At 48.8% G+C, this 16,698-nt stretch overlaps 2 protein-coding genes across 2 annotated transcripts in view; both read right to left on the reverse strand.

Moving 5' to 3' along the window:
* Window positions 1–16,698, reverse strand: part of LOC144151855 (uncharacterized) — a gene marked incomplete in the record, with an annotated part of 237,826 nt that overhangs the window by 45,933 nt on the left and 175,195 nt on the right.
* Window positions 6,180–15,717, reverse strand: Vvl (ventral veins lacking). The gene has a single exon (XM_077684442.1). It carries the CDS (start codon window positions 15,366–15,368, stop codon window positions 14,127–14,129), a length of 1,242 nt encoding a protein of 413 aa, XP_077540568.1. The 5' UTR covers window positions 15,369–15,717; the 3' UTR covers window positions 6,180–14,126.

Raw genomic sequence — 16,698 nt, forward strand, 5'->3', positions numbered from 1 at the left:
GCACGTGTGAACGCAGGGACATTACGTCAGAGTGTAATAACCGACTTTTAAATGCAAATGTCGCTGCTTCGCTGCCTGTGGGAGGACGCCGTGAGCTAGAAAGGATGTGGTAGGAGCCGTAACCTTGGTTCAGCTGTTCTTGCTTCGTTAGGGCACGCGAAATCACAAGTGGCTGAAAGAGGGAGTCATTTTGAAGTGTATTTACAACCATGTAAGAGATAGCCAGACCCGCAAAAGAAACTAGTCTAGATCAATCCCGCTAGTCTGTATCATTAGTTTGGCTATGTCGACACCCCTAAAAAAAGGTTGCGGCAATCACTAGCTGAACCCTAACAAGCTACTTGTCCCAGTATACACTTGGTACTAAGTAGCTGAAAATAGTAAATGTAGCACTAGTCAGGGGTACTAACTGAAACAGGCAGTGAGCACCACTACCTTCACTAGTAAAGTCCTAGCGATAACACCCTTCTGAGCTACATGCGTTTACTAACTGGCCATACATAACCTAGTCATAAGCACGACCTTATTCTAACTTCCTACACCCAGTTAATTTCCTAACCATGTAGTTGGTAGTGGCCGAGCCTGCGTACCGTACCGCGGGGTAGTATAAGGTTCGTAAGGAGTGAGTAAATACGGCCGTTACTACCCTTCTACGACTTTTTTTTATCAAGAGTGGATGCCTACAGCCACGTGTATTCTTGCTTTCGCCTAATTCTGTGTCTGCATTCCATAGCGCAATCTCTAACCGCCGCCTGACGCCTCCGTAGCGTCTTCCATTTGTTCCGTAGCGTCCGTCTTCCGTAGCGTCTTCCATTCGCAATTCAGAGACTGGAGCGGAGATAGATTGTATTCACACCTTAGCAGCTAACGTGTACAATGATAGAGCACGGCAAATCAGTGGCGTTGTTCACGCAGTGGTAGCCATGAGCAAAGGAAACCCATAAAATCTCTTGCTCACAAAATAAGACCGAAATCCTCCATGTCCGTCGATATTCTTCGTCGATTTATTTACCAACGTCAACGTAATCCAAACGTATGTGGCCAACAGTATACGAGCAATCTTTAAGTAATTAGACTACATAGCAGTAAGGCCCAGTTTACTGCCGGCAGTCATATGTTTGCGACGGTTACATATGTATGTTTGGCAACGAAGAGCAGACATATATACAGACAACACGGGTGTCCCTCGCTTTCCTACATTTTTAATCTTGCACCACTCCGTGTCACTCTGCGAAACATACCGGTATAGCATGAACATGACACGACGATGTATACGCGATGATGGCAAAAAGTTAACTTCGACCCTTTTCCCTTTAAAATCTGTAAATCACACTCGGCGGACTGCAACGGCGCGCGACATTTACCGAAGTTCGTGCTGTGCGTAAGCGTCAAACCACTTCGCGAAGCTCGAAGAGCCGCCGTAAAACAAAAAGGGAAGAAAAAAATTGTCTCTCGAGCAGGGCACATGCCGGGAGTTTTCGAAAGATGAATTGCGAGTTTGCACAAATGCCGCTCCTGTCGGGTCGTCAAAGGTCGCCGACAACCAGCCGCGATTCAGGCTCGCCGACCGTCGGCTTATCGAAAACCACGTCGGCATCGGAATGATCAATCGACTTCAGTAGTAAATTCACAACAATTATAGCTGTTCGTGCCCATGCGTCGTAAACAAACTGTGTGTCTGCGCAGACGCGCGCATGCTAAGACAAATCGAACAGCGGGTTCTTGCTTTTACAACTTCTTTCGCCCAGCCAGGCTGGCAAAGAAAAAAAATGCTGCGCTGCCGAGTTCTACAACAAGCGAAGAAAACACAAGTTCTTAGAAAAGCCGGAACGCCTACACAATTGCGGTTTATTTAAATGGAGCACTGACACCTACATTCATACCCTAACCTTCCTCGACGACAGATATTTCATAACCAGCAGCAATTGATCCTTGAAAACTCGAAAATAACATCCGCAATGATGATGTATGTGCCGAAAGAAAATGCTATACTCAACGAAATGACTTAAAGCCGCCAATCTACCCGGGCAAATGAAGAAGGCGGGGGAAGCGACGTGTTCTTTCTCATCATATCTCTCCATTCAATACATGCAGTGCCTTGCTGGGTTCCACAGGGCACAACTTCTTCCCCGGGACAGAACTGAAACGAAAAGTCTAGTGATTATGAAAAGTGCGGTTAGTTTGTATTTACCTTGGTATGGAACAACGCAGACACACGAAAGATCTAGGAAGAAGTGCAGAGAAGTGGCGCTAGGCCATCCTGTTCGCATGCACTTCTTACTGGGTCCTTCCTCTAAATGTCTGCCTCCGTTGTCCCGTGCAAAAGCGAGAAGTCTAGTTGCCTGAGGAGGCAGCTAAAGCGCATAGTCACCGCCAATATTCTCTGGTTGTTCAGAACGTTTTTTAAATGTGCGTGTGTACTTCCATCGGTCTGTCCTGCTACCTTATACACTAAACATTTTTACACCCTTATTGCCTAAAAAAGGCGTAGCATAAGTAGAATACAGGTGTTCGGAAGTCATTACTCCCTTTTTCTTAGGTTCCAACACCCTTATTTGTAGCTCTACACCCTTTTTTGTGTTAAAATGGTGTTGACCGACCACAACACCCTTGGTTTTCCGGAGGGTGTTGAAAGGGTGTGAAATGGAAATTTAGCCATTTTGTTGTATCTCTCATATTGTTTCACATTTTTCACTTCTGGTGTTCACTGTAGACATGCCTACTACCCTGTTTGCCGAAACTGCCCATGGGTAATCAGGGCCCGTCAAGCTGTTCCCAGCTTTTTTCCTGATTACCTCGTGTAATGTTTATTACGCAAAATAAACTGAAACCGAAACTGAAATAGATGTTCAGTTGCAAAAATAAAAAAAAAGCAGCGTATATGGAGGTCGGCCTAGCTTCTTCGGCTGTTGCTAAGTTTTGCTAGGTTTTGCAATGTTCTCGCTCGGCTATGCTAAGTGCAGAGGGGCGAGGCCAAGTTTAGCCGTATTTTGCAAGGCTATTCCAGTGTGTCCCCCACACTGACAGCGGATTCAAGGGGGGAAACAAGCTAAGTCGGCCCCCAGATACGTTGTTTCTCCGGCCTTGCACCCTTAGTGCAAGCGGCGCCAATGTTTCTTACGTAAAAGGAGTGCATACACATAGTAAACGGTATACGCATGCACCGCTTGTGCTCACACTCGAACAGGCGCGAAAGCCGGCTTCACTGTTATAATACAATATCTGCAATGGTGCACCCTTTACAGGCGACGCATTTTTTTCTTGGTATTTTTTTTTTGCTAACGCCACCGAACCGATAGGTCAAGCTTAAACAGCTCCACTGGTAATAAATTATGCCAGTTCATAGTGGTCCAAACATTGTGAGGTGCAAAACATCTCCCCGTTTGTAGAAAATGTTCAAGTCCATCCGTGTAAGCAGGTACAAAATACCTCTAAAGTTGAAGTTCTTTCACATTATTTCTCTTAGTTGGAGGTCTTTCACACTTTTTTTTCTTAGTTTCCAACAACCTAATTTGTAGCTTCACACATATGTGGGGAAAAAAGGGTGTTTTAATAGCGAACACACCCTTCTTGGTGGGTGTTGAAATGGTGTGCAATAGGTGTTTCGTATTGAATAAAATTCTATGACTTACTGAGCATAACAATTACCTCACGGTTAAAAAGTTTTTTTTTTGTTTTTGCAATCCCGCATGCTGACTTGTATATGCTCACATTAAAATGCATAATAGCAAAAATATCTCCAAAAAATCTGATTTTTGCGACAAGCCCACCGACTCTATCAGAGAACTTTCCTGTGCTGGCATAAAAGCATGAGAATATGCGCTTCTAAGGTAAGTATGTACTCGGTCGCCGCATGCATCCCGCTGGCTTTCTTGCTCAATTAATTTGCAGTCCAAGTTTGACTTATGCGTGTTGAATGAGTCTGTATGTCATGCTGCGAGCTCAGCCGATCCACGTTGTCACGCGTAGGTGCTCTACGCCCACCCTTATTTTATGGCGTTACGAAACCTTGCACCATAATTTTTGTGGTGTTCGCAAGCACAGCTTTTTTTAAATCTTTGCACCCTTTTTTGCCAAAACACCTTTTAAAGGTGTCCGCCATGGGACAAGATTTTTACATCTTTTTCGGCCAAAAAGGGTATAAAAAAGTTTAGTGTGATATTGTGCGGGTTTAAAAAAAAATACATGCCAAGCTTTCCACGGACAGTCAGCAAATAATCGTGACGAATCCCAACAACTATTAATATATAGTAGTGCCAGAATTATCTATGGAACTGGGTTTGTTTCCCATCGCAAAAATTCACAAAGAGTTCGGATCACGACTGTGCTATATTAATTATAAATATATCGCGGTTGGCCTCTCCGGCTTCCGGCTTTATTTACTATCTGTAAGCCGGCGTTACGCAGTATGAACGCATACGTGTAAAACGGCTGAGTGATTAGGCGTCGCGTGAATTGGTACAGAGCAATTATCGCTCAGCGCCGTAAGTAGCCGTAATTCTTTGTTTTTTCTTAGTTGAAGGTTGAAGGTTTCATTAAAAAGATGTTTTAAGTATTTAAATACATGTATCGGTTTATATCCAAACTGCCGGGGGACCTCCTGTCCATTCACGTTTTGTGATTCAGTTTTGCCTGTCTGGTTGATAGTCCAAAAGAGCAGATAATTCCTCCTTATAATTCGTCTCAAACGCTCCAAACTGGCGCCGAGTTCAAAATCAAATTATTGGCCAACCAGAATTGGACGTTACAATTATCGAGGTTTCGGACGACATCATATTCCTAAAGGACATTGGATTGCAAGGAGAGGCATTTCGCACCTGGTCCTCCAGTTTTTGGAGGACGCAAGCCTCAGTGACTCGTGGTGATTTCCCGTGCATAGCGTTGCGAAGGCGCTGATGGGGGACGCCATTGCCAGAACACCCCCGTTCATTAACCACCACCACCATCGAGTTTTTGCTGTGCATGGCGGTAGGAAATACGCTGTTATAGCTCCTCTGAAGTTTCAACGATTGCTCCGTTCGAACATTGCATTGGAGATCTTCTCCAGTTGATGCCGCGCGCAAATCATGTCAGATCGAATGGACAGCTGAGGTCAACGACTGGTTTAATTAAAGTTTAAATTTGTAAGCAAACACGGAAAAAACGTTAGAAGAATACCTGCAGGGAGCCACATATAGATAGTCTCCACGTTCACCGCAAAATGTTTGCGGTCATTCGCTGAGGTGTTTCAACGCCAGCACGCGTAAACAAGTAAATATCTCTCGCAAGTTGACAAACGACGAAAACCGCGGACAATTGGGAGAAGAATTGCACGGAAACAGACTCCGAACTTCTCGTTCCCTTGTGTTGTCATATATCTTAAGCCGCCGCCACTATAGTCTGTTGGGCCAACGTGCGCGCTATGTGCTGGCTTTTGCGTCAAGCTTGGGCAGCTCGCGATGCGGTGATCGATTTACCACTTGTTTCCGAAACTTGTGCCTTCGAAAACATCCAAACCGAAACGCTGCGCCTGTCAGATGCCTTCTCTTTCTCCAACCGAAGGAGCAGAGACAATGACAAAAAATCAAGCGGGATTCAACTCCGCGCAAATGTCACCTCAACACATCGCGAACACAGTAAATTCTTCCCCCGGCGTCACACAACGCGCCGCTGGTATGCGCCCTCCCGACTTTCATTGCTCTTAGAGGTTTAACTTAACCGGTAAATTTGTCAAACGATAAGCAACGTCGGCAGCGCGCAAATTCATGTGTGCCGCCAAGAAACGGCGATACTGTAAGTCGAAACCATAAATCGAAATAAAGCCTTTCCGTTCTCGCGTACCTTTTTCTCATTTATTGAGCAATGAACAATATGAACCATTTTAATAGCTCGTTAACTTCAGCCTTAAGTGTATAGCACCGACTTACCTCGGTGCCTTTGAGCTAAAGTCTATTCAGGCACTTCTGCGTCGCGGGCGCACCCTGTAAAAATGTTAGACAACCCGGTGGCGAACAGTGCACATAATATAGGTCGAGTGCATATCTCCAGATAGAGCGACTGTGCTTGCAAATGGCGCTGCTTCTATAGTTCAAGCGCTCGGACTACTCCCGCTCTGAGTCTCACCATGGCGCGCTGTTGGTTTGGGTGTGTGTGCGTGTGTGTAACAGGTGGAAAAAGAAACGAGGCAGTTGAGACAGGGGTTCGCTTTTTACAGGCACAAATATATTTATGTATACGAACTGTGTCCATCATAAAAATGTCCGCATATAATCATCACTCTTGTGTTCACTTTTTCATCATCGATCACTCGTTCGAGAAAAAAAAAAACTGGATGTGAAAGAGAAATGGGGGAGAAGGAAGCCGGGAAGTGGGGTGGCAGAGAGCGCCGTTACCGGGATGTAATGGGAGACCCGTGCATTTCACCCACACGCCAATAGATGGCGCTACTGGAACGTCGGTCACGTGAAACAAGTGGGCAAGGAACGAAAAAAGGGGGTTGGAAAAGGCAGTTGGGATCGAAAGAAGGTACAGACTTGAAAAATCAAGCGATAAACACACACATACACGGCAAGCGCAACTATTAGTCAACCACAGCGGCGAAGAGCAAGAAAAAAAAAAAAAAAGGTCGTAGACAACTATATGATGTATACACATATAGAGCAGTCTCTCTTTGTCGAAGTCTCTTGTGTTCCTATATGTACACCACCGTGCGTGCGGGAGGGGACACAACGTCGCTCTCGTTGCACGCACACCCCTCACGCGCACCAACACGCCACATATACACATATGCGCTAGGTCGCCACTTAGTTCTGTCTTTGCACACACATATGCACACGCGCACACGCACACACTGTCATGTTCACATGGTTCTATGTACACAAGCGAAATTTCAATGACTCGATCGAGACACGGAACACGAGGCCATGCTCGAGTGTGAAATAGCTTTCTTTTCTCGTTTTCTTTCTTTCTCTCTATCTTGTGTACAAGCATCTTTCCTCTATCTTTGTCCTGGAATGTTGTAGCAAAAGCATGGAGAAAAACAAACACAAACATTGCCACAACGAAAAGAACAAAAAAAAGGGGGGAGGGGGGAGAACATGGACACAATTTGAGTGTGGCCGCACCGGTGGTTCGTTCAGTGGTTTTTCTTTTGTTATGGAACATGCGTTTGGAATGTTTGAAAACGAGAAAATAAGAAAGCGAAGGTACAGGATGAGCGTGGAATGAGTAGAAGACAAGTGTTGACATTTAGCGCCTCGATGAAAGGTCAACAAACATGAAGCCACCTCCAGGAACACGTAATGAGATTCCTAAGACACGTTCGTGTAGAACTCGCTCCGTCTGTGTGAACTATGATGGTAGCTAATAATACCAACAGGGCGTAAAATTAATCACGCAAGTGGGTATTCAAGCCGGTATTGAAAACTCAATGAAAGGTTATTTCTTGATGACGTCACGCAGAAGCAGAAACCTGAGTCATGCGATAATGTTTTGCCAGTTACGTGGCTGACTGACACGCTTTTTTCAGGACCGCAATCAATACCCTCCCAAGTCTTTCCACACTTTATCATGCCTAAATAACACTTCGCACGTGATACATACATAAACTGTCCTTAGAAGAAAAAAATCAATCGTAATTTTTTTGAAAACGTTGTCCTGACAGTTGAGCTGCGTACAAAAAAAAACAAAACAAAAAAAAACTACGACCTTCTATCCCTTTTAAGGCAACGCTGGAAGCAGGATACGGTATCAATTGTAACCCATAAATATTTGCCTTTTGGTTGCCTTGTATGTATAATTTTGACGTCGCTTCCGTGTAAGCCTGAAAACGCTTGCTCGGCCATGCTGAAACGAGATGAGCGCGTCGCTTGTCTGGCGGCACAGTCGATCCATCACAGCGCTCCCAACCAAGCCGCACGTTTCCATTAGTTTAGTTCTACTTATGCGCCGACTAAACATAATAGTTCGCATGAGAATAGTCCTGTTTGGTGCCAGCAGCAGTTGGCTGCTTACTATGTTATGTTACAAAGGTGGCGAGGATAAAGAAAATAATCAGCATATTTTGCTTGCGTCACTCAAGACATCTCACGAAGAAGTGACGTCAAACGCGTCATGCAATTGTGCTTCTTTTTTCCCGCCCACTCAGTTTTTTTTTTTTCGATGGCGCGTGGCTGGAGGGAAACAATTGTAAAAACCAAACAATGGCAGCGATTCCTTTGCAAGGGTAAACAAGACCAGCATACAAGGCGTCGCAACGTCACTTAAGGCAGCATTGCCAGTAGCAATGTTCATTGCAAATAGACAGCCGGCGATGTGCAAATGGTGATTAAACAAACGGAAGTAGGTTATTATCTTATTAATCAATGCGTATTTAACCTTCGTGAATGAAGAAACAAATGCAGCCGGCAGAGTAAACACCAACATCGGCACTGCATCAATCTTTCCGCAAACAAACGTTCGCCGTATCATGTCTCGCCCTTTGTGGTGTGCACACCGACTTAGCCTTACGTAGCCCAAAAATTCAATGAGTTAAATAGTTTCCCACGGACTGTTAGGCTGGGCAGCATTAGTCAATGCTCGCGGTGACGTTGCGACAGCTCGTGGAAACACTCCGACGTAATGAAATGGCAAAGTAAAGATCAATGTTCACTTCAAATAAATCTAAAAAAGAACAGAACGTAGCCAAAGGCTGCACATTTGATTCCCGAAACAACAGGGTGAAATCGTCGAATCTGTCCGTGTGTATTGTTAACGCGACGACCCGGCTCAAAAAACAACAACAAAAGAACAACCGACATTTCAGTCTTTTCTTATCGCCTTCAAGCCGCAACGAACGCGGGCGTCTTGACGTACCAAATGATCCTGTTTAGCAAGGATAGTGTTTAGCAAGGCAGAATATCCTACGTTCACTGCTGCCAGTTCCGTCCCTTTTTGCTTCACTCTTTTCAACGGTGAGCATAAGCATCAAGCTCACGAAGGCCGAGCCTGCACCCACAGAAGGCCCTTACACAACCTATACGAAAAGGCATGATGAGACAGCCAGCAACGCCATGCACCTTGAGAAGATCAAAAACTCTACAAGCGACAAGCGCCTGCACGAAGAACAAGATATGGGAAAGGGGGCGAGCGAAAACCCAAAGGTACTTCAGCACAGACATCACTGCGTGAGATGAGGTACTGCTGTGGACGACAGCGTGTTGCACAAATAACCACGCTTCGACTGCGACAGCCCGGAGCGCGTGATGGCCCCCTACACGCCCGTTAAAGCTCCACTGCTTGCTCGCAGCGCGAGCGTATTATTATTACTATTCCCTGAATTCGAATTCTGTACAGAGCACATGAACACGTGCACCCCACACGCAGACGGGCGCACAACCACACGCGAGCCTGGACGAAACAAAATCCATGGTCTGTGCGAGCTCAAGGGTGTACAAGCGGCCGACAAGCATTCTGGTAACAGTACGAACAAACGGTACCGCACTATCTCCCTGCCTCAGATAACAGTATTCTCGTTTCTAAGCAATGCCTTAGGCGCGAACTCATTCGGCACCATGAGGAATGAGATTATATGGTTGTTAATTTTTTTTCTTGGTCAACTGTGTTATTCCAACCGCGAGTAGCGAGTATGGCGGTGAAAGTTTCTGTGCCGATCCTTTTACAGCTATACGAGTACAGCTGGTTAAAGAGTTACCGTAAGGTGACACCTAACATCAACCGCACAGACTATTGCCATTACGGAAAAGAAATGTACTCTGCTTTCCTTGATGCAACAGGTGAAAACTAAAGAACAGCAAAGAGAAAAATGGGAGCATTGCTTATTACATCTCAAGGACCGAGCAGCTTTGTAGCGCTTATCTTAGAACATCGTGCAGTCGGACAACTAGCAAAGTCTGCGGAAATCAAGTCTTTCAAATTAAACTTAGCTTACAAAATCATTATTCATTTTTAATTTTAGCGCGTAACGCAGCTCGATATCTCCTTCTAAAACAAAACTATAATTTCATAGAATACCAACGCAACTGCCACGTGTTGTGGCCTCCACCTGGAATAACATGCGCACACTCGGTGACATGAACTCCTATATAACAAAGCAAAAACAGAAAAGGCGAAAATGAACGTAACAGTGGCGTTAATTTCTCGCAATCGTAACACGCCGCTTTTCTCTTTTTGCTTCCTTTTCTGCGGTGCTGCGGAATTTTGCATGCGTTAGAGCTCGGCTATTACTATACTAGACTGACTGTTCCCAAGTTTCTTTGTTTTTTATTCGGTTACAGCTTTCGTTTCCTGCGCATATGCCCGTCTGTGACGTTTGCCCTGAACCTGACATAGTAACGCTAGGCTTGTCCAAGCGGCAGACACCAACTGTTCATAAAGTAGCTCGTCTGAACGTGCCAGTGTATATGTACCAGGCTCATTTTAAGTCGACCCGGTGCAAAAAATAATAATAATAAAAAAGCGGGGAAAATTCGAAGCCGTTACTCATGATGTTTGTTTCCTTTCATTGGCGCCTACTTATTATTAGTAGTGTTTCGCGTTGACCGTCCTGATGCGTGAAAAAAGCTAAAATTATCTCAGAATAAACTTAATACGTGTAGAGGTATCCGGCAGCTCTAATAAAGAATGGCAGCTTTCACTGAGCAAGCACCCATTGAAGAATGAACAAAAGATAACCTTCATGGTCTCTAGTTTGACTAAAATAAACCGTTTCACTCCCTCTGGTGCGGATTTCATTCATCGAACGACAGTGCCAGGCTAATTTGGCTCTTTTCATGGCCTAATGAATGGTATCATCAATCTTGTGCACGATACATCGCGAGAAGAGCTGTTAAGATTGGCGTCATATAATAAATTGGATACGAAAACGCATACGTCGAAGCATTTCGCCCTCGCACGTTCTCCAGTTTATCGCCCAAACTGGATATCACGTTCGCTCTGCGGAATGAATCAAAGAATAAATTGCGTTCGTTTTGGTTCACTTTTGTTTAAGCTGCATCCTGGATACAAACACGAATTAAAAAAAAAAACCAGCCTGGCAAGAAAACCGCGCACTATGTGAACAAGCCGAGTGACGTTGATAATTAAGGAAACAGTAACGACAGCGGCTTCATAGATTTTTTTCCTTCTACGTGCGTTTTGTCCAGAAAAATTAGTTTTTTAGTCCTCTTTGCCTTGCGACGTTCCTTCAAAAACAATTTGTAATCAGACTACAAAAATTACAAAAAAAAAAAGACCTGTAGAGGAAATGAACAACGGAGGTCACAGGCTGCATCCCTGTGGCACACCGGCTGTACCGCGAGACCAGAAAATGAGCATGTTGCCAAGCGAACGATTTGAAAGCGAAGCACAGCAACTGGCTAAAGTACAGAGCGCGCGGCCAACACACTTGTTATGTCTGAGACGAGCCTCGCTCCACAGCCTCCTCGTCAAAAAGCGCATGACGGCAACAATGTATTATTATAGGCCTGCTGAACTTTCATCTTTCTCAGTTTTTCTCCACTACCGCGCGCGTCACACGGGGCTTCAGGTTTCTCTTTGGGCGACCTTTTTGCTCAACGCTGTCATCACAATGCACGCGGCATAGCTGTGTTGGCGCCCGCGGTCGAGTAGCTTGCGCGCTTTTCCGAATAAGGGCACTCGAGTTCAGACACATTTCGCTGCCCTGTTGCGCGCACGCCTTCGCCTATACAAGCGCCGATGCGCTTTGCTCTCGCCCGAATGACTTCAGGGAATGCTTGTGGCAGATGGAACACGTCTATTGTGTCACCCTGCTACAGCTGAAAAAGACGACAGGCGACGATGGCGCGGAATGCCTCGTAGGCCACGATGAGGCGGGTTTGAGTAAAAGTCAGCAACTCGACAAAAGACGCGCGTTTTAGCAAGGCGCGCGCAATTTCGAAACCACGAATCTGCCACTCCCGCGAAGTTCGTTAGCAGCGCGGTACGTGCCCAAGTGGAAGACAAAAGGCTCGTCTTCGGATGTTGAAATATCTTTGTTCACTTATATGAGTGGCGCGGACCCACCATGCTAGAGGGCTGTGGCGCTATTATTGGCCTTTTTTGAGCACGTCATTAAACTTCTTGGTATTTATTTCCTTTTTTCGGTAACAGCGCAGCGAAGCTACAGGCTGGGCTCCAGGAAGCCGAAAAATAATCATCGGAGCGATTTCAAGGAAATAGCGTTTGATGAGAACGGAAGAACGCAGCTAACGAAAGTCGAAGACAAAGAGGCACTTTGAAGTTTCCGTATAATTGAGGAAGCCCGAGGAACTATTTTTTTCGTATAAATTCAGATTGGGCGCCGAATGTAAAGACAGGACGGTGATCCTGCAAAAGCCTACTTGCTCGCTTCGTCTCAGCAATCGATGTCTGGTTGCTCCTTGAAGACCCGAGCATCGCCTTCAAAACCTTTCTTTGCGAAGGCCCTACCTTTTTGTCTGGGTTAATTCTTAAGCCGCGGCCGTTATGTTTCATTGCATATTTGTTTGTTCATAAAACGGGAACAATCAGAAACATTTCTTTTGCCTCCAATAGAAAATTTACACGACCTTACCGAATACGCACGTGAACCTGGGCAGATGTCACTGACGGTATTTACTTCTCACCTAACCCTCTCCCTGTACATGTTTTTTTTTTTCTGTCACCACATAAAGCTTGACGGGTATATCGGAACGTACAGTACGTATGTGGTGTGACACGGATAGCCTAAATGGCTGTGACAAGAGCGCAACAAGGCTTTTAACAAACACGTGAAAGGAGGAACTAAAAAAAACAATAAAGCACGCTCACACACAGGCAGAACTCCAAACACAAACGCAAAAAAAAAAGCAAGAAAATTTAGGATACAACAACGACGGCAGCAACAGGCGGAATGGTTTCTGAGGTATATTACGTCTCGCTTGTGAAAGACAAATACGGTCGTTCCCAGCACGGGACGACCGGTGGACCGTTCGCACGGGCGCAACCCGAGGCACAGGCAAAAGTGGAAACGAACGGGCTGCCACTTGTCTCACCAGGACTCGACACCTGTTAAAAGCTGCTCGGAACAACATTTTGCACCTATGAAGGCGAACATGCCTCATTCGTAAGTTTAAAAGGCACGGCTGGCTTGGTGGCTTGCCCGTACATCAGCCAGACTGGGCAGCAGCAAGCGCGTATATTGCTATCGTTCCAGACACTCCGCTAGCAAAATCAGCGGTTAGTGACACGCAGGAAGCGCAAGATCTTCCGAAAATTCGGTGGCTAACTACGAATGGTCAAATGTTAGGCTTTAACAAGATTTTAGGCTTTAACAAGTTACGTAAAGAAAGCTGTTTTTCCTTTTTTTTCAATTTTTCGAGCAGCTCACAACAGACGAGTCCGGGAGACAAGGCAACTCGTAGAACGACAGGAAAGGAAATATGGGTCCAAAGATACACCGAAGCATTAACGCACGTGGAAGAGGAACCAGAAAGCAGACCCTCGGTCAGCGGAGCGACCAGACATGCGCATGAAACGGCGGAAAGAAGAAAGGAGGGTCGGAGTGAGCGAGAGAAGTGCTGTCTGCCTACCTGGACTAGTTGGGCATGCCTGTCTCCGTCTCAGTGTGGGTGTCGGGATGGAGCGCGAGACGTGCGAAACGCGAACCGCGTCGCCGTTTGTGTGTGTGTGTGTCGTGTGCGTGTGAGTGCACGTGTGTGTCGCTGTGAGTGTGTACAGGCTGTCGTCACATTGCTGCGCAAACGAAGCAGCAGGGCCGACGACGACAACACCGCAGGGTCGTCGGCACAGAGTCGTTGGTTGGCACCTTTCTTTTTTTTCTTCATCTGCTGTGTCGTTCCGAAGATCATGGTTCGCTCATCATCATCACCCACGGGCGTAGCGCGCGCACGCAAACGCACCACACAACTCGAGGCACGGGAGCAGCAGCAGCGGCAGAAGGTCCTGCGGCGGCGAGGCCCCCATCGGCGCCGCCGCCGCCAGCCCGCGGAGTAGTCCGTCCCAGTCGGCGGCCTATGTACAAGCGGGTGGCAGAAGAGAGCACGATCGCGGGGGATTGCACTTTTGTACGCGGCGGCGGGTGTGACTCGCGCACCCCTGTCCGTCAGCGGGGTCCCGGTCGACGGCTAGGTGTCGTCGCAGGAGCTGAACAGGCAGGGGTACAGCGTGGGTCAGTGGGCCGCCAGCGACTGGCCCGGGTGGAGCGCGGCGTGCGGCGGCGGGGGCGGGGGCGGCGGCGGCGACTGCATGTGCATGGCCGGCGGCGAGTGGTGGTGCATGTCGCCCGGAGAGCCGCCGTGGCACATCATGAGGTCCGGCGTCGGGGGTCCGCCGCCGGGTGCCCCAGCCTGCGGCTGGTTGATGGGCGGCGTCATCCGCTTCTCCTTCTGCCGCCGGTTGCAGAACCAGACGCGGACCACTTCCTTCTCCAACTGCAGGCTGTCGGCCAGGGAGGCGATCTCCTGGGCGGACGGCTTGGGCTGCTTGTGGAAGTGCGACTCGAGCGCGCCCTTGACCGACACCTCGATGCTGGTGCGCTTCTTGCGCTTGCGTCCCTGGGCGGCGATCTTGTCGATGGAGGTGGGCGAGCCCGTGGTCGAGTCGGCCTCCTCGAGCCACTTGGCCAGCAGCGGCTTGAGCTTGCACATGTTCTTGAAGCTCAACTGGAGCGCCTCGAACCGGCAGATGGTGGTCTGGCTGAAGACGTTACCGTACAGCGTGCCCAGGGCGAGCCCGACGTCGGCCTGGGTGAATCCGAGCTTGATGCGGCGCTGCTTGAACTGCTTGGCGAACTGTTCCAGATCGTCCGAACTAGGCGCCTCCTCCTCGCCGCTCTCGCTGGGGTGCCGGTGGTGGTGGTCCAGCGCGCGCGGGTCATGCTGCCCGTGCATGTGCGGGTGGGGGGGCACCTGGTCGGCGTGAGGGACCTCTCGCATGGCTGGGTGGGCCGCGCCGCCCAGCATGCCGTTCATGCCGCCGTACGGGTGGTGGTGGTGCTGGTGGTGCTGCGGGTGCATGCCGCCCATGGCGCCGGCCATGTGCGGGGACACGGCCGGGTGCCACGAGCCCATGTGCTGCGCCGCGGTGCGCGGGTGGTGGCCGCTCAGCGGGTGGTGGCCGCCCAGCTCGGCCGCCTGCGCGGGCTTGATGTCGGCCATGCTGCTGGGCGCCATGGACCACATGGAGGCGTCCGTCTGCAGCGACACCCACTGGTGATGGTGGTGGTGGCCCGACAGGCCGTTGGGGCCTCCCTGGTGGTGCGGCTGCGGGGGCATGTACTTCATCTCGGGCGGCTCGCGGCCGTAGCCCGCCGTCGGCTGCGACGCAACCTGCATGGCCTGGCTCGGCGGCAGGTGCACCGACGTCAGGCTGGACACTGCCGACGTGCCGATGTACGGGTTCGACGCTGCCATGCCGCCCTCCGCACGGGCGCCGCGCACATCTGACTCCGCCGAGCACTGGCTTCGCTATGCGGCCCCAGGGGCGCCCACTGCGCGGCGGGAGGGGCCACGGGAGGGGGCTCCGAGCGGGGACGCCTCTCCGGGGGGCCGGACTGCGCACGCGCGCAGCGCGCACGCGGGCGGGACGTCCGCGCGGCCGAACGACGCCGCTCCGCGTCGGTGGCGCCGACGCGCGGACGCTCCGCGCAACAGCGCCGGGCCGCCGGCTGCGACTCGACGGCAGCCTCGACGGGCGCCAGTCGCGCCTCGACGTTCGGCTCGCGGTTGCAGCGGGAGAAGTTGGCTCCGCGTTCGCGCTACCCGTGCAATAAAACGATCCATTTCGCCGCAAATAAAGGTCGTCCAAGAACTCGACTCTGTCACTTGGTTTCACTTTTTCGGATTCGTTTTTTTTCGAAAGTCAGTTACTGGCTTCTACCAATTTCTCAGTGTCTGTGTTGATGTACAGGGAAGAATACGCGCTCTTGCTAGCACAGCGTTCGTATCTGTGAGATCCCTGCTCGGAAAGCAACGCCTGCCGGCCTTTTTTACATGCAGTTGTTCCTATGCGTGGGAGTAGTGTTGATTATTTCCCGCCAGACGTTTTGTAGCATCATTTAGCAACGTTCACCCCGCCAAGGAAAAAAGCTTTGGTGACTAAATTATTTTCATATACTCTACTGGCGTCCCAGTTGAGGCTTTCCGGGCCAGCAGTTCATGTTCTTGGACGACGTCCACCACAAGTGGTGTCGGTTTGCGTTCATATGCGGGCCTTAATGCGACGACTAAGCTTCTGTACACGCAAACACGTCGCTACCCCAAGGAATTATTTTAGGCTAGGTGGGTTTCTAGTACGCCAAAAGTACTAGTACGCCGAAACAAAGCATCCCGCCAGCCGTGAGTCGAGCCTATGGCCCTATTGTTTCTCATTGGCTACAAAAGTAGCCATTGAGACAGCGCGGGCAGCCCGCAACACTTTTTTCAAACTTTTTTTGATAAATCTGAAATCCTTTTCGAACGTAGGCAATAATCAAATCCAGTACTTAGGTTGGTGGCTACGAAGCACCCAAATCAAATGTTACTGCTCTGCGACAGTGTCGGCTGGATGAACAAAGAGGACTTCGTTAGTGCAGTATACACAGCCACGCTGCTGCCGCTACTTTTGCGGCTACTGCTGCTGCTGATGATGATGGTGAGGAGGAAAAAACGGATAATGGCGATAATCGGAATAGCTAGTTATTCGTTTAAAAGATTTTATTCCCTTTGTCGGCCTAAGCTTTGTTTGCGGACTTGAGTGACGTCA

The sequence above is a fragment of the Haemaphysalis longicornis genome, unplaced genomic scaffold (assembly GCF_048455015.1).
Source record: "Haemaphysalis longicornis isolate Haplotype H1 unplaced genomic scaffold, Haemaphysalis longicornis Haplotype H1 scaffold_9, whole genome shotgun sequence".
NCBI classification, from domain to species: Eukaryota; Metazoa; Arthropoda; class Arachnida; order Ixodida; family Ixodidae; genus Haemaphysalis; species Haemaphysalis longicornis.